General features: G+C 34.1%; 1 protein-coding gene across 2 annotated transcripts in view; it reads right to left on the bottom strand.

Moving 5' to 3' along the window:
- Positions 1-249: 249 nt before the first annotated feature.
- LOC117336100 overlaps positions 250-18,486 on the bottom strand; it is a 43,493-nt gene continuing 25,256 nt past the window's right edge. Inside the window, exons 1-6 of one of the 2 annotated variants that reach the window (XM_033896480.1) lie at positions 13,779-13,877; positions 12,611-12,728; positions 9,673-9,762; positions 7,998-8,159; positions 2,669-2,758; positions 250-1,576 (exon numbers count right to left, since the gene is read on the bottom strand). In XM_033896480.1, coding sequence (XP_033752371.1) covers positions 1,393-1,576; positions 2,669-2,758; positions 7,998-8,159; positions 9,673-9,762; positions 12,611-12,728; positions 13,779-13,791 — 657 coding nt within the window. In that variant the 5' untranslated portion in view covers positions 13,792-13,877 and the 3' untranslated portion in view covers positions 250-1,392. Of the gene's footprint in view, positions 1,577-2,668; positions 2,759-7,997; positions 8,160-9,672; positions 9,763-12,610; positions 12,729-13,778; positions 13,878-18,486 lie in introns of those variants that run through there. The other variant, XM_033896481.1, reaches the window with a different exon arrangement.

Genomic DNA, 18,486 nt, shown 5'->3' with positions numbered 1-18,486 from the left:
AAAACCCAAACAAAAAAACACAACGTTCGAAGTTGCCTTTTCAATACTTCAGCAAAATGGTAAAATTATAAACAATCTTTCACATGTCAACAGGTTAAGTCCACCTGGATAACCAAGGAAGGGCATTTTAGACCCGCTCTACGGCCATGTACAATCATGCGAATATATCTGCCGGTACCGTTTTCCAGGTAGCATACTTTTCCTGGAAGGTCTTTGGTGCCATATTGGAGAAGAATCAACTCTTAAAGCTATTGACAGATTCTGCATTTATTCGTAAGAAACGTACATATATGTTCAAACAGGAGATGTATATAACAATGTCTTCATGTATACGTAAAACAAAAATGTTTTCAGACACTGACCATAGCAGAAGCAATGTCCGACGTCTGAGACTGTGAGAAATATGTGAAAATATGGACTTGACAATAAACCACCTATAGACTTCAATTAATGATACAGGAATGACCTAAGCGCTGGTTATCGAATATGAAATAACAGCAAAATAAACAAAGAATAACATGTACAAGAAGGACATCAACAACAATTGATTGGGAGGCTTTTACAATCTTATCATTATTTATAAAAAGCAACCGAACTTACTATTATTTATATCCTGTCAATGAACAGCAGAAGCGAGAGCAAAGCAACAAACGTGTATATATGATGGCATTTCCTTTTGTATTTTGTTATTTTAGCGATATTGCTCGAGAAAAAATACTAGACTGATAACTCAGAGTTAATGCATTAGTTACTAGTCAAATATAAAGGAGGTTGATCTTATGAAGCAAAATCGAAATCAAAAATCGCGAAATAAATACAAAGTTTGTTAATGTAATGAGGCAAAAAATAAACTTTTCATAGAAAAGGTATCACATGATTATTCTAAGGAGAGTACCACTCAGACCTCCGAAGGGTATTTTTAACTCATTGGCACGTATTCACTCCATAAGCCCACACCTAGATACACGTAAATGTACCCAACCTGTGTCGAGTACTTCATCACTTACAATACTTCATAGAAAGAAAGATGCCGTTTGTTGTACAATACACTTTATTGACTATTGGTCCCAACCCTATATTCGGATTATGTTGTCATACAGAAAGTTAAATAACACTATAAATGCAATACTTATTCAGAGGAGCAAACACTCATGTTTCCAAAACAAGCATCATACCAGTTATAATTCAATTCTTGTAAGAATAGCGCAATTTATTTAACTAAATTATTTGCAAAAGCTACTTATACATGTTTGCTAACATAAGCATTTGAAAGGAGTTATAATATCACGAGTTTTCAAATGTTTCTAACAAGGAAAAATGTTGATGGATTAAAAAGAGATGATGATAACATATCAATGTATTAAAAGGTTTTTTTAATTCAAAGAATCGTCATCACATTAGAGGCTTTCCGAATAGTTTTTGCGTGGTGATTTTCCTTTTGAAAAGGCGGATTGGAGACCTCCTTCGCCTCCTGCCAGGACTATGTGGCCCCAGCAGATAGTAGTACTGGTCAGCGATAGACGAAGCCCACTCTGTCCTACATGTCCCGCCGACTTCGACTTTGCACGTTCTCTTCCTGGAAAACATGAAACCATGATAAGTTATAATTCATTAAGCGTAGAAAATGACACATGCTAATCTATGACATGAAACGTTTTTAGTGTTTAAACTCTCAGTGTTTTCGTGGTTGTTACTGAACCGCAAACATAGATACAACGGATTATGTTGTATGTATAATTGTTTTATTAATGTTGTATGTATGATTGTTATATCATTATTGTATGTATTATTGTTATATTATTGTTGTATGTATGAATGTTATATTATTGTTGTATGTATGATTGTTATACTATTGTTATATGTATTATTGTTATATTATTGTTGTATGTGTTATTGATATATTATTGTTGTATATATGATTGTTATATTATTGTTGTTTGTATCATTGTCATATCTACTATTGTTAAATGTATTATATTGTTATATAATTGTTGTATGTATGATTGTTGTATTATTGTTGTATTATTGTTGTATGTATTATTGTTATATTATTGTTATATTATTGTTGTATGTATTATTGTTATATTGTTTTTGAATGTATGATTGTTATTTTATTGTTGTATGTATGATTGTTATAATATTGTTGTATGTGTTATTGTTATATTATTGTTGTATGTATGATTGTTATATTATTGTTGTAGGTATTATTGTTATATTATTGTTGTATGTATCATTGCTATATTGTCTTTGAATGTATGGTTGCTATATTGTTGTTGTATATACGTTTGTTTTATTATTGTCGCATTGGGAAACCGCGAAATTTGAACCCACGAAATAATTTGAGACCTCCAACCCACGAAGGAAAGTACAAAAGAACATTTACTGTTATACAGTACAAGTTTGAAAAAAGCTTTTAATACTGTTTATAAATACAGAATATAATTGATGACTCATAGACGACCGTGAAGATACAGATATCGATTAGTAGTGAGATAGAAGTCTATTGATTATTTTAACAAAGACCGACGACACTTGATATATTTACCTCCTTATGTGGTCTTTAGATACCTCAAGATAAAATAGTCTCCATTTTATTGGAAACAGTTTATTGTTTAATTTTAGAGCGCACGGGGTTTGTCGGGAGAATGATATTCTGTTGAGTGTTTACCTCTGTTGTACTATATCCTGATCGGCGTCACGCAGCAGAGCCTTCAATTTGGCAAGGTTTATTCGCTTGTGCAATAGTTCCTTCAACTCTCTGAAAACAAGACAAGCTGATTAATTGATCTGTCTTAATAAAACACAATTGATTTATTTCAATAACTCGCATTTACGGAAGGCGGTAAGCAAACATTTGGGTTGTATTATGTAACAACGATGTTTCTGAAAGACGTGTTCACGGTGAAAGCGCTTTAAAACTCCAATACACTGTATATAGGATTACAGCAAATGCAACTTTACATTTACAACGTTGCTGTGTTTCGATAGTTCAATGTCAATATACGGTTGTTTGTATTTTGTGCCGTGTTGCATCGTATAATCTTATCAATGGCTAAGATGGGCTAACAACAGGTCAAACCACTGCCATGGACAGCCCGAAAGCACACAGCGTCATGAGTATTCTTCAATATGTATTTAATTTTACTTCAGATTTAGCAATTCTCAGACTCATAATCAATGTGAACATGCTCTTGATAACCTGTACATGATTTTGCCCAGGTTTCAATAACGTTTCTTTAATTAAGGAAATTCCTTAACTTAATTCTTTGTTATTAAACAATATAAAATTCAAGGAAAAAATCTTAGTTAAGATACGATCCTCAAATTCTGGAATGCCTTTCTATGGACAATCTTTAATTATGGATTTTCCTTAAGTTGAGGAACATTGATGAAACTTAAGGCATATTCTGTTAATAATCCACTCTAAAATCAAGAGCAAAATAATCAAATAATAATGATAAACCGTATTAAACTTGTTTTTTCTTTAATGACATTTCATGTTTTTGATGTCCGAGCCAGTCATAGAATGTCTTACTTCAAATATTAGAATAAAAACAATAACATAATTTCATTCATTTTTTTTTTATATCAGAATTGGTGTTTTTGTAAGTTTGTAGGTCATTGCATGTGCGGATTTGAATGCGCATGGCAGATTTGCAGCGTTCAAGCTGTGGCGTGTTGTGTCATTTATATTGTATTATTAATTCAATTGATATTTGCGATAACCTTTGATGCGCCATTCAATTAATTTGCAATAATTACTAGTTTGCTGTAAATGCTTTTACATTTTGGCATTTTTATTTTTGAATTCAATTGGAAACATTTGTTTTTGTGAAATGTTTGCCTAGGATATGTATAACGAATTTAGAATTTTACAACCCGGTATTTAAATGATTAGAGAGAGTAGGCAGTTTTCAAAACAGCCTCTGTTTATATTTCTTTTAAATTACTAAGATAATGATATCTAGTGCTTAAACTGAGTGAGGAAACTGATAATTAACCGATAATCAACCGATATTTATAGCTAGTTTTAGTGACATGAATGTAAATATAATATTTGATAAAGAGTTCATGATAACTATTGGCATTCCTAATTAGATACTTAACATTGCATAGAGAATGACGGAAGAAAGACCGTATTATAAAACGTAGAACAACACTACATCAAGGTACATTATGGCGGTCTCATCACACTACAAGGGCGTTCACTAATGACGAGCTGGGGATCCTATGTGTAATCAGATCGTGTAATTACGTTTTAGAGTCTTTTATGTGACAAAACCAAGCAATTATCTGATTTCAATTTTTTTTTGCAGATGATTAAGTATAATATGACTAATAATAGTAAAAGTCACTAATTATTTATAAACACGTTCGCCGATAACAATGATTACGCAATTGATTGTGTAAATAATCTAATAAAATCGCTATTCGTCCGCTGGTTAGCTGTGTACAGTGCCCTGCTCTACCTTCTAATCCTTTCAACAAATGGATGTATTATTTACACATCATTTCACTGAATGTCACACAAATTAATTTACGTTCGGTTAGACTGTCGCTCATGGTCTGTAATAATGAAACTGACATCTCAGCGCCCTTTCTGGTGCGTTCAGTTAGCATACGTGGAATGATCATCCTCCCTCCTACCTTCTGCCATCCTATTGTTCTGATAATCGCAAACAGTTCAATCACTCGCTAGGACCTACGACAATCGTATCCACAAAACACTCCCGACATAACAGGCAAATTAATCAAAGTTCTGAAAAGCACAACATGTGATTTGTTCGACTGGTCTGTTATCGGGCAGACGAATCCTTATGTAATTGTAAAAAAATGTCCAATCGAGCCAATATCAAGCATTTCATTTCGAACACGTTCATATATAAATGGCGCTCAAAGAGGTATGCGAGATGTAAGGAGTTGTTTATAATGCTATCCCAAGAAATATCGTTATCACATGGTTGCCTACTATTCTGTAAACCTTAAATGATAGTGTAAACAATTTATGTTCCCTGGACTTGCTATGAATGTAACGTATACTATTGCTTAGGTTAGCTACAAATAATCTTAATTATTTTGGCGAACTAACATTTTAAGCAGATAAGCGCGTTGATAAATCAATGAACCTAAAATACATGTCGTGGAAAACACAATAAAGCATGTGTAAATCATAATTTAGATGAATGTTTTCAGCGCGAACAGCGTTAAAATGATATTACCGATAAAATGTAAGTTTACAGAATACTACCAATGCAACACATGTTTATCTTAGTTTTATGTTTCTAATAACACTTGTCAAAAATGTAAAATTAACAATAAATTAACCACCTTCAACATTCATTCAACCGAAGAGAACGTCATACAATCTCTATCAGTTTCATATCAATATATCCAAAAATGATGACGACATAAAAATCATCGCGATAGGTATGTCTTTGTTGAAAAAAGGCACGCACTCATTCGTGTACCTTCTGTATAGGTGGTGTACTAAAACGATGGTTATCATTTATATCATATCTTAGCAGTATGTAAACATTTAGAGTGATTGTCTTCAATAACCATTAATTGTCATGCTGTCTTTCTTGGTAACTCGGCAGTTTTATAACTACGTGTATAATCATTGACTGGATCACCCAAGCAGATCGGGGACTGTTAGAACAATATGCCTGATAATACTTAACTCCACGCACGAGATCGTGTGCACATAGAGCAGCTGTAATAGTGTAGAATAGTTCTAGGAAAACAGCCGTAATGTACCACACGACGACATTCAGGTATAATAAAAGTAATTCATTATTGCAGATTAACTTGCCATTTTCAATGTATATAGGTAATATTCACGGCCATTGGCGGTTCAATGTACTTATAAACATAGTAATATAGACGGTACATTTCAGTCCCCCGCCTAGTCTCTGAGGATAGAATTGAGAAGTGTTGTCCATATTATAAAGTGCATGCTGCATATCGGATGATGAAACTGCAGAACCTTTCCCAATGACTGGGTCATATTCCCGACCGATCCTGTCTTCGTTAACATGATTACCAGTAAAACCTATGTACCGGGGGTGGTAATTCATTGGGCAATTACATACTACTAACAAGTTATATCACTTTGCTCGATGTACATTTCATGACTAGAGCCCAATCCTTCACCATCTCATCTGCATACTAACGATCGGTTCGTTCTCTTTCTTGACGAAATTCATTCTGGTCGGGTATAGAATGTCCCCAATTGGAAAGCCATTAGGCGTGATTACCACTGTGATTAGCAGTGTAACTGTGTTATTTTGAGTTATGTCCTGGTAAACAAGTAATGTGTCCAGTGCGACCACGCCACTTAGCCGACTTATTTATTGTCCGAATCATAACTACCATTGCTTCGATAGCATAATGGACAGGAGATATATAACCCAGCTGATGAGAAAAGACACCAATAATATCCCTGTATAAACCAGAAACATATCTAGGTAATAGCTGGATGTGTTCCTCTTTTGAATATTTAACTATTGTAAAGGTAATTGTTTTTACCACTATGTTAAAGAAGATTGACTTTTACTATTGTAAAGGTTATTGCTTTCCATGATTCCAAGTTTCGCTGCTTTAACAAAGGTTGAGCTACTGTAACAAGGATGTTTTTTTTTATGAAAATTATGAAACGAACCATAGTTGTCTTTATTAAATTAACCTTTACGATACACATCTGATTTTATTTTATCCTCGTAAATTGCTTTAATATTAACTGCTAAAAACAACAATACTTTAGTTTTATTCCAAAGACCAAATTCATAGCATTTCTAAAGACAAAGAAATGTATTTTTAAAGGGAATTTTAAAGGAGACGTGTTTTCAGAAGTACATCTAAACTAAGGTCGAACAATTATCCCTAAACACTACCAAACCTGAAGTAATCTAATTAGAGAAAGTAGGAAAATCAAATACTACAACAGAACTTATCGTCAAACGGCTATTCATTGAGGTATTTGGTATCGGGGTATTTTGAGGCTACATTGTTATAAACGACGGCCTGACAAATATAGGGTTCTGGGATTCGAAATGTGGCAAGCGTAATTTATTGTTGTCCTCGCGTCAGTAGATATATGTCCCATCACTATACAAATAGGAAAGCTGACCTTGCAATATGATTGATTAGACTGGAGACTCGTAGAGACGGTATAGAGAGGATTCCCTATTTGTTTTTATTAATCTTTGTCCTCGGTGAATCCAGACCTCCTGGTCAGTAACCACATTTGAATGACAACTTAACTTGTAGCAAAATCCTCATTGCCTTTTTAAAGCTCGAACAGCACAAAACTCTGTCTGCTAATAACCCATTTCGATTATGCAAACTCCATGTTTTTTTTTCTCTAACACTAATGTCTATTTAATAGCGATTGTTTTTTTTTATTTGTATAAATTTCACGATTATGTTTCAGTCTGCCATTTATCCAAATCATCATTTAGCGGCCGATCACTTTTAATGTTTCAAACAATGTCGCTAAATGATTTAACATTAATAGCATTTGACATACTAGGAAGTTTAATTACAACGAATTAGTTGTTATGATGCTGCAGTGATCGAATGCTTGTGTTTGCAGACCCTGCAGTGCCGTTCTCAGCATGTTAATTAATGCTCTCTATTGACAGCAGGCTTTGGTTGTATCTATGCATCGTCTGTTTCCAGTATAATAAGTTTAAAGCAAAGGTTTTTGAGACATTTTGCCAGAGGAGAAATAAAAAAGTATCCAGGAATATAATTAAAATGTATATGTATAACACAAGAAAGCAATCAATACACCTATTTCGGTACAGTGTAGTAGAGGTATCAACTTTCAATTAATATGCTAATTGAATTGCCGGCATTGCCTATAGTAAATACCTCGGACGAAACAAACGCAAATTAATCTGAATCTAAATTTTAAAGTATAATATTTCGCCTCCGTTTCATCTTCACGTACGATAGCCGAGTCAAATAAGAATAAAAAGGACAGTTTAACCTACCTCGTGATGTCATCTGTGTCATCTTTCTCTGGCTGCATGTCCTCCATACTACGTTTACCGGGGCTGTATATACTGTTCAGCCATTCTCTAGAACGGATCTTACTGTCAAGGTCGGCAAGGGCACAGAAATGACTGTTTACGCCTATATTGCATGTTCGTTTCCTACAACCAAATAAGATTAATATACAATATATAATGTTAAAATAGTGTACATATGGTTGTCAGCTCCAATCGTTATCACATTTTTTTTGTCATTTAGTTGAGATGACGCTTTCTCTTTCAGAACACCTAGTCTTCGTGCAACTATATATTGATCTTCATATGTTGCCCTTGGTTTATTGATTTTGAGTTGGAAATATGGTTTCGTTATTGTTTCAGTATTCTTACTTATCTGTTACATTGCTTAATGTCATATGGACACAGTTCAGTAATTCGAAATGTCTTGATAGTCATATTTGCATTGATAAGTAAATAACTTGTTACTTGTAAAATGTGATTTAAAAGAACAAAAGTTGGACTCCACATGTCTTCTATCAAAGCCTGTTTCGAATATGTCCGAAACAGTAGAATAATTCAAAAATGTTTAAAAATCAACCGTAAATTGAAGGGATAATTCTAATTAGTTTCTACCTTCCATGAATCGTTTCAAAGGTCTGTTTTTTGGAAAAAAACAACATGAAATAGCTGTCACTGTATAAGCTGCTTTTCGAAAGTCATGGATAATTGTAAAAACAATCAATTTTGCCGGATATGGGTTATCGTTGAATGCAGTTTTGTAATGAGTTTGTCATGTATAATTTGTATTACTGTTGAAACGTAACAATGGCGATATAAAAACACCCATTTATAACAAAGGCCGTCGGATTACCTTTATTAAGCGAGGCATTTAAGAAAACAATAAACATTTAATTAACTTTAGAATTCTAATTGTTATTCCATGTTGGGAACCAATTTTCTAAGTTTCCTATTGTGCTTGGTTTAAAAAAATGATACAAGACAACTGCTTGTGTTTCTTCATTGAAGGTGCCTATGAACTTAAAACCAAAGGATATATCTGATATAGATATAGGTACTACCGATGTATCGTTGATATCACTTAATTTAATGTCTATCGAACAACGACTGGACCACCATTTATCTGTCGAAGATGAAACTAGCACGGCGTATATAAACACATGCCTAAGGATTCCAATGCGAAGTATACACAAGGAAAAGGCAAAACTTTGGTATCAATATCACAATGTGTTTTTTTGTTAGTCTTGATTCCATTGGGAGCACGTAGGTCGTATAAGAGGATCATTCAGCAGGTGCAGACGTTTTACTTCCGTGGTAGGATTACAACGAAGTTCGCAAGTAAACCTTGTTAAGAGATGATCGACCACTCCCTAGCCAATTTAATAATTCGTCACAATGAAATATTATTATCTAGACAGGCCAACATTAAACTCCAGTAGCACGTACACGTACTTGTAGTGGGTTTTCACCGGACAAAAAGCAGGTCGCACTGATTCACAATATACATGAACGTAATATGTATAGATTCATAGAAAATAAAATTACTCTATGTGAAGTGACAGACAGTCAGTGTGGCAAACGAGACAGACCGTACGTAAGCTAGACAGGTGTGTTTCAGGAGCAGCCTTTATTCAGAATTGTATATTTATACGATACTTACTGTTTATTGGCTAATTCGTCGTCCAAACTTGCGATGGTTCTTGTCATAGCGTGGATATCTGTCCGAGCATCATCTAAAGATCTAATCAATCTGTAAAAATTAAAGAATTATACCTTATTACAATACATGTGCACAGTTATATATGAAAAGGTATGTAAACGGATGTGGATCAATGTCAACATGTCAAAACTCCTTATGATTGTCCGTTATATTTAATATCTACCGGTGATCATACCTATCTAGTTGTGATTCTGTTAATATACCTATCTAGTGGTGATCATATAAACATATCTATCTAGTGGTGATCATATAAACATATCTATCTAGTGGTGATCCTATAAACATACCTATCTAGTGGTGATCCTATAAACAAACATACCTATCTAGTGGTGATCATATAAACATACCTATCTAGTGGTGATCCTATAAACATATCTATCTAGTGTTGATACTATAAACATACCTATCTAGTGGTGATCATATAAACATACCTATCTAGTGGTGATCATATAAACATACCTATCTAGTGGTGATCCTATAAACATACCTATCTAGTGGTGATCCTATAAACATACCTATCTAGAGGTGATCATATAAACATACCTATCTAGAGGTGATCCTATAAACATACCTATCTAGTGGTGATCCTATAAACATACCTATCTAGTGGTGATCCTATAAACATACCTATCTAGTGGTGATCCTATAAACAAACATACCTATCTAGTGGTGATCCTATAAACAAACATACCTATCTAGTGGTGATCATATAAACATATCTATCTAATGTTGATACTATAAACATACCTATCTAGTGGTGATCATATAAACATACCTATCTAGTGGTGATCATATAAACATACCTATCTAGTGGTGATCATATAAACATACCTATCTAGTGTTGATACTATAAACATACCTATCTAGTGGTGATCATATAAACATACCTATCTAGTGGTGATCATATAAACATACCTACAATTTATCTAGTGATGATCCTGTTAATATACCTATCTAGTGGCGATCCTGTTAATATACCTATCTAGCGTTGATCTTTTTTCATGATACATTTAAAATATCTACATCAAACATGGCATTATTCCTTCATTTTAACATTCCTTTGTCATCATTGAAAAACGTTTGTTATTTTCATGTGACATTCTAGACGGTACTTACAGTAAAAACGACAATGTTCTTTTTTTCAGTTGTTTTACCTTATACGGCACATACATTATCAATTATATATTACTATAAAAGTTTGAATTAGCCGAGGCTGTAGAGGATATTCCCTATTAGTCTCATTTGATGTTATAATGCAGACGTAATTAGCTCTGATATTGTGATACAAACAATGTATGGGGAGTGTGGTGTTCTTTAATCTGGTAGAGTAAAACAAACTGATTTCAAATTGAATTATATAGAAATTGGAAGTGGTTAAGGTTGAACATATGAAAACTAATAATGGTATTTGAGAACAGTAGGCATAAACGCATATCTGGTATACCACAGCACTGATGACAAAAACGCACTACTCCGGTACTACTGGGTTTAAAGTGAATGCCATATTTCTATTCCAGTATCATTTGTGTCTAAGTATTACTTCAAAGAACGTGTAAAGAAGCTTTCACGCCACAGAGATTAAAGTCTGCTGGAAATTGCGCAGTGGTTGGGGAATAAAGAATATGCATCAATGCACAGATTCTCGATATCAATTTCTGTATGGATCTACATGAACTGTCTGACCTCCATTAAATATGTGACTATATAGGATGTTGAATCAAGAGGTTCAAGGAATATGTACTTCCTTCCTCGTTAACATTATCAACTATTGGCATGATACATGTTTCTTTCCATGCTTTTAAGGTCAAGTGTCTGTATTATCTTCCTATCATATAAGTCTGATATATGCCCTATTATGCGATTTCAAATCGGGTGCAAATATCACTCAACAATTCGTATAAGTTCGCTGCACCCAATACATTTGACCTTATTGGTAAACATTTTCCTGGACAGGATGTTTGTTAGAAGTGACCATTGACCGAAGCAAACCGAAGCACATACAAATGTATCATTGTCAGAAACAATTCTCTCGCCGTCATCAAGGGATGACAGTAAGATGTGTCTGAGTAGACGGAGTGCTCTACCTGTCTTTTAAAATTCTTTAACAGTTCAGTGAAATTGTCAATTTCTACATTTATATGCCCTTCTTGTTGGATCATATGGCTACCGTGTTAATTGACTGAAGTATCATAATCTGGATATTCCACCTGTTCATGTTATGTTCATGTTACATTGGTTTTTACATGTGTGGTCGCTTGCTATTTTCGATATTCAAGTGTTGTTCACACTATTATAATTTTGTGATAAATGTCGAATTATTGGATTGGATTTCGCCGTTATTAACGAAAAAAAGTTTTCGAAGAGAAATATCTAAAAATGAACTTCGAAACTGTTTTCCTTATACAATATACCGGTCATTGTTATTTAACTGGTAAATTTGCCTAGTTGCTCCGCGGTTGATATGTCTCTGAACGTTACATTTCATAGATCTAAACTAACGGAAAAAACGGAGCGTATTAAGTGCTTACTCATGCCGATCTCCTTGAATATTCACATTAACGAAGGGTCTGGTTTGAAGTCGTTCTTCTACTCCTATATATTTCTTTTGCTTTATGAGTAGTGAGTTGGATCATGATTACACATCGACCTTATATAGGTAAAAGAGACATCTAGTGTTACATATATCCTTATTTTTATTTTCTATTGTCCTCATATTTGTTTTCATACTTATGTCATGTTTAGGAAACCATATAACTTTAAGATTACCCATACTATTGATAAAAGATGTCAACTAATCTAGTCCAATAATTCGATTCTGAAATAATTCCATGAGAGAGAGTTTGAACAAATATGCTTCGAATACAATTATATATGTTACCTTGTACCGGTCGTGAGTTTTTCATGTGGTTCCTCCGTAGATAAGACCAGGGAAGGTAGCGTGTACATGCATGTCAAGCACACCCATACATAGGTGTTGGTCATTCTTCTTACGGGGGCTGCAATGGAGGAAAACAGGACTCGTACAGATAACGATATAAGCAAACAGTGTTTTCGTGAGTTGCTATAAGCCTGATATAGAGTGTACCTTGATACACATCCGGTGTATGTACGTCATTATTTTCTACTTCGATTCTTTTTTCACATTAACACCATAATACATACGTCATACAGTTAGAGAGAAGTTTTAGATTTATCTTGAATTAATTTTATTTGGTCTGAGGTTTCTTCCGCAGAAAATATTATGTATTAGGTTTTTGAAAATCAAAACTGTCGATGACAGCTTTGAAACATAGTAACAATATGAGATTCACAAGTAGAATAGGTTAATAAAGTAAACCTTATTGTATACATTTATTGAAATGAATAAAACATTACAATTAAATCGTACAGGACCAAAATGATAAGGACACACTTACAAAACTAGCTACATGTATATATCCGCAACCAGGAGGTGTAATATCATTATAGCGAAATAATTATTGGGTAAACTAATTAATCAATGCGCAATCGTATGTAACCATTCATGGATATGTAAGCAGTTCTCCATAAAGAAATGACGATGAAGTGTCATCAATAGGTTTAAAACAAGCTTTCAACGATTCTCAGATTGTGATTTATCATATACTCAGCTAAAACTACTTTTATATGTATACCTCAAAATGACCATGTATACGCTCAAGGTACTTAAGGTCATATAGTGTGGTTTAAACCATATGTATGGTAAAGAAGTCATGTCTCTCATGGTATAATAACTGAAAGATACATTTAATACATTACGTCTGCATTTTATCATAAGACGAGACGTATCGAGAATATCCCATACCGACTCGGATATTCTCTTTTCTTATAGCACCATATAATTAATAAATACCAGCTTGTCGAAATGAACGTTATAGAAACAGGCAGAGTATAGGCCTTATTATATATCACTATTATACATATAAAATTGAGACTGGACTACGGTGATGAGTTATCAATATACTGGCACAATCCAACAGACGAAATGATAATCATATCATGAAACATTGAAAATAATTACAACTTACATTTCAAAGACATGGTTAACTCCTGGCTAAAACTTAAAATATATGTATCCACAGTGTGTTACACTCCTTCAGAGCTGATGTGCTAGACACTGAATATGTTATCTCAGTGAGAATGTATACATTGAGAAATGTCCGTTGAACCACATACGTTATATTCTCTCAGCTATGAAGTGTTAATTTGGTCGATAATTTTAAACAACAGTTCAAATATCTTCCCACGCGCATTATAAATCCAAGAGAAAACGTATTCAATCTTATCAACTCATTCGCATACAGGTTTTAAAGAAAGTGATCTTTTCCCCCCAAGATATTAACATACATGCGTGCTCTCATCCATTCAATACAAATCAATAACGATATGCTGGAGTCTAAAAATGGTATGGCTTACAAGTTCTTATATTTAAGATATTATTATGGACGTCACGCCAACCATACTTAAATGATAATTATAAAAGCACATTTCCTAGCAAACTTTTGAAGGGAGGGCAAAATTGTGGAATTTATCAGTTTGAGATGCTGCTATATTTTAAAATGTTAGATAGATGCAGTAGATACATCGGCTCTGATTTATCTAAGGTAAATGACTGTCATAGTCTGGTCATCTTTTAAAGCTAATTATGAGTACCTTGAAAATCACGATACATATAATTCGACATATTTCATTTAACGCATTTTGGGCTTCACGAAAATTAAAATACCAATCGGCTTATTGCTTATACTTTGTACAATTGTTCAACCGGGTAACAGCTATGTACTGATGTATAGATGCAGATTGAAGGTGAAATTCATGAAGATTTGAAACGACCTTTTAAACTCTTCCAGACAAGAAATAAAAAGATTGGACAAAAGACACACTAGCTATTAGCACCTTTTAGTAAAATTGAGACTTGCAGTAGAACAAAAATTGCATCATATCACTTGCTCGTCTTGCTTGGACTCCTTAGTGATATTAGGGACATCATACAACTGATCGTCATTCTAGGTCTCGTCAGTGATCTAAGGGACATCATACAACTGTTCGTCATTCTAGGGCTCATAAGTGATTTTATGGACATCATACAGCTGTTCGTCATTCTAGGTCTCGTTAGTGATATTATGGACATATACAGCTGTTTCGTCTTTCTAGGGCTTGTTAGTGATATAAGGGACATCATACAGCTGATTATGATTTTCTAGGGCTCGTAAGTGATTTTATGGACATCATACAGCTGTTTCGACTTTAAGGACTCGTCAGTGACATACGAGAAATCATACAAAATTTCGTCATTCTAGGACTCGTTAGTGATGTTAGGGACATCATACAACTGTTTCATCTTTCTATGACTCGTTAATTATTTTCAATATTTGATTCCAAGAAAATGTAAGCATATGCGTATATCATGAACCATATCACCATTCAAATGAATTTAAACTTGACCTACATGTTACAACAAACATCGGGGACATAAGTAGACTAGCAATGCCCACCGACTGCAATATCAGATATCATTAATATCATTAATGATGTACCTTAACAGTTTAAGTCATTAACATAGCACCTGTAGACTAATACTGTTTCTAAACTTCGAACTAGGGACCTCTGGCTTAGAAGTCGTACGCTCAACCGATCGAACTAAAGTGAAAATCTCTGTAGCCGAGCAGCACACTGCGGCTTTTATTTACCAATACTACATACTTCCCTTCCAGGAAAGAACCCTTCCTCGTGTTTTCCAGCGGTAACAGCAATCTTTGTGGAACAAGACTGAGTATTTTTTCTGGGAACGTGTATATGAATAACAAGGTTTGACATATTAATACCTTTTTAATATATAATAGTCAACTTTTCCTTAGAGATCCAGTGCAGAATGTAAAATCTCGCTGATCCCGACCTACAAATTCCCTTCATTATCAACCTTAATGTGCTATCTTAATTGATTCCTCCTGTTTCCTATACATATCTTTGATCTGTTTAACTTTGCATATATTTCCTTTTTTGAAACCATCGTATTATCTTTTTGGAATGGTTTCAATGTTATCGATTATATCGTGTAGAGAACCTCTATCGATATATGAATTCAGATTTGAATTATAGATAGGCATGAATCATAAATGTTATTCATGAAACCGTTTCCAAATAAAGGTTTGAGAACAATATACACATCAAAATGAGTGATAGATATCATACTTCCTATCTGTAATTACATTTCAAAACCTTATTTAATTTCCACGTTTCCTAGAGTTATGCAATCATTGCCTGATATTTACGTCTTCGGACAAGTATTCCATATTTATTCCTCATACCGACTTTTTTTTTAAATAACCACAGTAATGCACGTTCTCTTTATAAAAAAATGATAAAAGTCGGATAAGTCAGAGATAGATAATTTAGACATGAGGATTTTGCTAACAATGAATAGTTATACAGAGCTGGATACGTCACATAAGTTTTGTATAAACTGGGTTTAACGCCCCCACAACAGCAAAAGTCAAGAGAGATTATGGTATACAGGAGAGATGGGAATATTCAAAGTGTAGGAATGTAGACAGCAGTTTAAATTGGGTTTATTCCAAGGCATCATTCGACTATATGGAGCATGTTTCAATATTTGGTTTATACAATTAACCTAAGGCATTTTGAAAAAGCATAATGACCAAATTACTAGATGAGTATTTTGATAACCATACATGTACATACGTATTCTACCTGTTTTATAAGCTTAGCTCATTGAGTGTGATGTAATTAGCAGGATAAAATAAATTTTTCAATTGATGTTTCTGTACTTTTATCTAAGATATGTATCCATGTTGTTGCTGGGTTTATTGTTGTGGGCTGTTGCTTTGATTATCTATTATTTATTTCATTTATTCATAAAGGATACACATGGTTTTGCGTACTGTACTTGGCATATCGTTAGGTCATATGTACTCCCTGAAGATATCGCCTGTCGAACAGGTCCTGATTATGTACAGTTGAAAAACATGCTACGTTCCGCACAGGTTTCAGTACACGTGCCGATAACAAATAGACACGGTCTGTACTACAAAAAAGTGTGTAAATATTAGAGAAATGTCCAATTTAACTCCTTGAAATCAATTTAAATGAAACCTCAACGTTTACCGAACTCAATTTGCTTGTCTTGTGCTTGAAAACCATTTTATTTGTCTGCTCACCGTTAAAGCGAGTGAAACCACTACGCAATCCTTCTTACATTTTTGAAATCAATCTAAACTGAAAGTTTAACAATAACAGAGTCAAATCTAATCGTCTGATATTTCAATCACTGCCATGCTGCCAGCACTGAATAAGCCCGAGGGTACACCTGTTCTGTATCGACTGGGGAGGAGTTCAAATCGGTCTATATTCAAATTCAACTGTATTGTGTGTAATGTCATTGACATCCCCAGTACATATCTTTACCGATCTTTCATTCTCTCATCGTTATACGTCTGACCACAGATTTTCCCTTCTTACAGACGTTCTGGTATTTCTATAGTGTTGTGGTATATAGTATGGTTCATTAGAAAGTTAGTTGTTTGGTAAACGTACTTTTGCCTGTTAACAGTGCCATTTCAATGACCTTAATATCGCCGACATGATGTATCTTTTCGAATAGGTCAAGGATGGTGCCTTGTTAATCTCTTTCAATGCTTGGCGAAAGCAGACACAACGATCGCAATTTTAATGACTCTTGCATGTCACGAATTCAGAACTCATAGCATTCCACTGCCAAACGCGAGACTATGTCAAGAGGGACATTGGGATGACACACAATGTTCAGAAAGAAATAGATAATATAATAAGAACATTTGTTTCCATCTCATGCAAATCATTCTCTAGAGACAGCAGTTACAATAGTTGTTCCTACCTGCAGCGCAACTTTAGGGATGAAATGTTCAAACAGGAGCCATTCTAAGTGATCTAAACATGTTGTTAGTACATTCAACAGTCCATACATCGGATTACCAATCGATAGTCCTGGATTCGACTCTTCGTGCGGAAACACTCGTAAAGCCGGTTATTTTGGCTCTTTGTTGGACAAACACCATTGAATTATGCCTCATCCTGTGCTACTACGCAATATTTATTTTTGTTGTATAACATTATTACTTATTGGTTAAATAAAGTTGAACATGTAATGGCTAACCGCACGTTTATGTATGCATTACTGTGTATTTTTGTTTGGAACTTCCGGTTTTCAGACCATCTGCAATTATGAAGCGTGATGCTAACAATGACTGTTCCCTTAAGTTGCTGTTTGTTTAAGGTCACAAGTCCTTGTAAATATGACAGCGACGCCCGCCGATGGCAGAGCAAACCAGGCGCATTTTTAAGTACTATTACATTCGTGAACTTTAACCGGTATCATGACAGTACAATCGCAAAAATCGTTATACTACGTGTTGGAAGAGGCCTTGTCAAAGTGTTATCGATCTATAATTGATTTGCTTGCTATTATTATTAATGAATTCGACATATTATTTGAAATTGACAACATCCATATTACACTATACTCGCAAATATGATAATGTCGACACACCTTTACTTTTCAGCAACGTTTTCTGGCCTCTATCATATATAGAAATAAAAATACTATATTAAAGTCATCAAAGCAATAGGATGTAACAATACTGTACACGTATGTACATTGTATGCTAGTATGTTCTATTTACACAATAAGACATTACTGTATGCCAGATACCTAGTTTTTATTTAAAAAAAACGTCAGCA

Source organism: Pecten maximus, chromosome 10, assembly GCF_902652985.1.
Source record: "Pecten maximus chromosome 10, xPecMax1.1, whole genome shotgun sequence".
In the NCBI taxonomy this organism is placed as follows: Eukaryota; Metazoa; Mollusca; class Bivalvia; order Pectinida; family Pectinidae; genus Pecten; species Pecten maximus.
The sequence above is the reverse complement of the archived record's forward strand: the minus strand, read 5'-3'. Positions and strand labels throughout refer to the sequence as shown.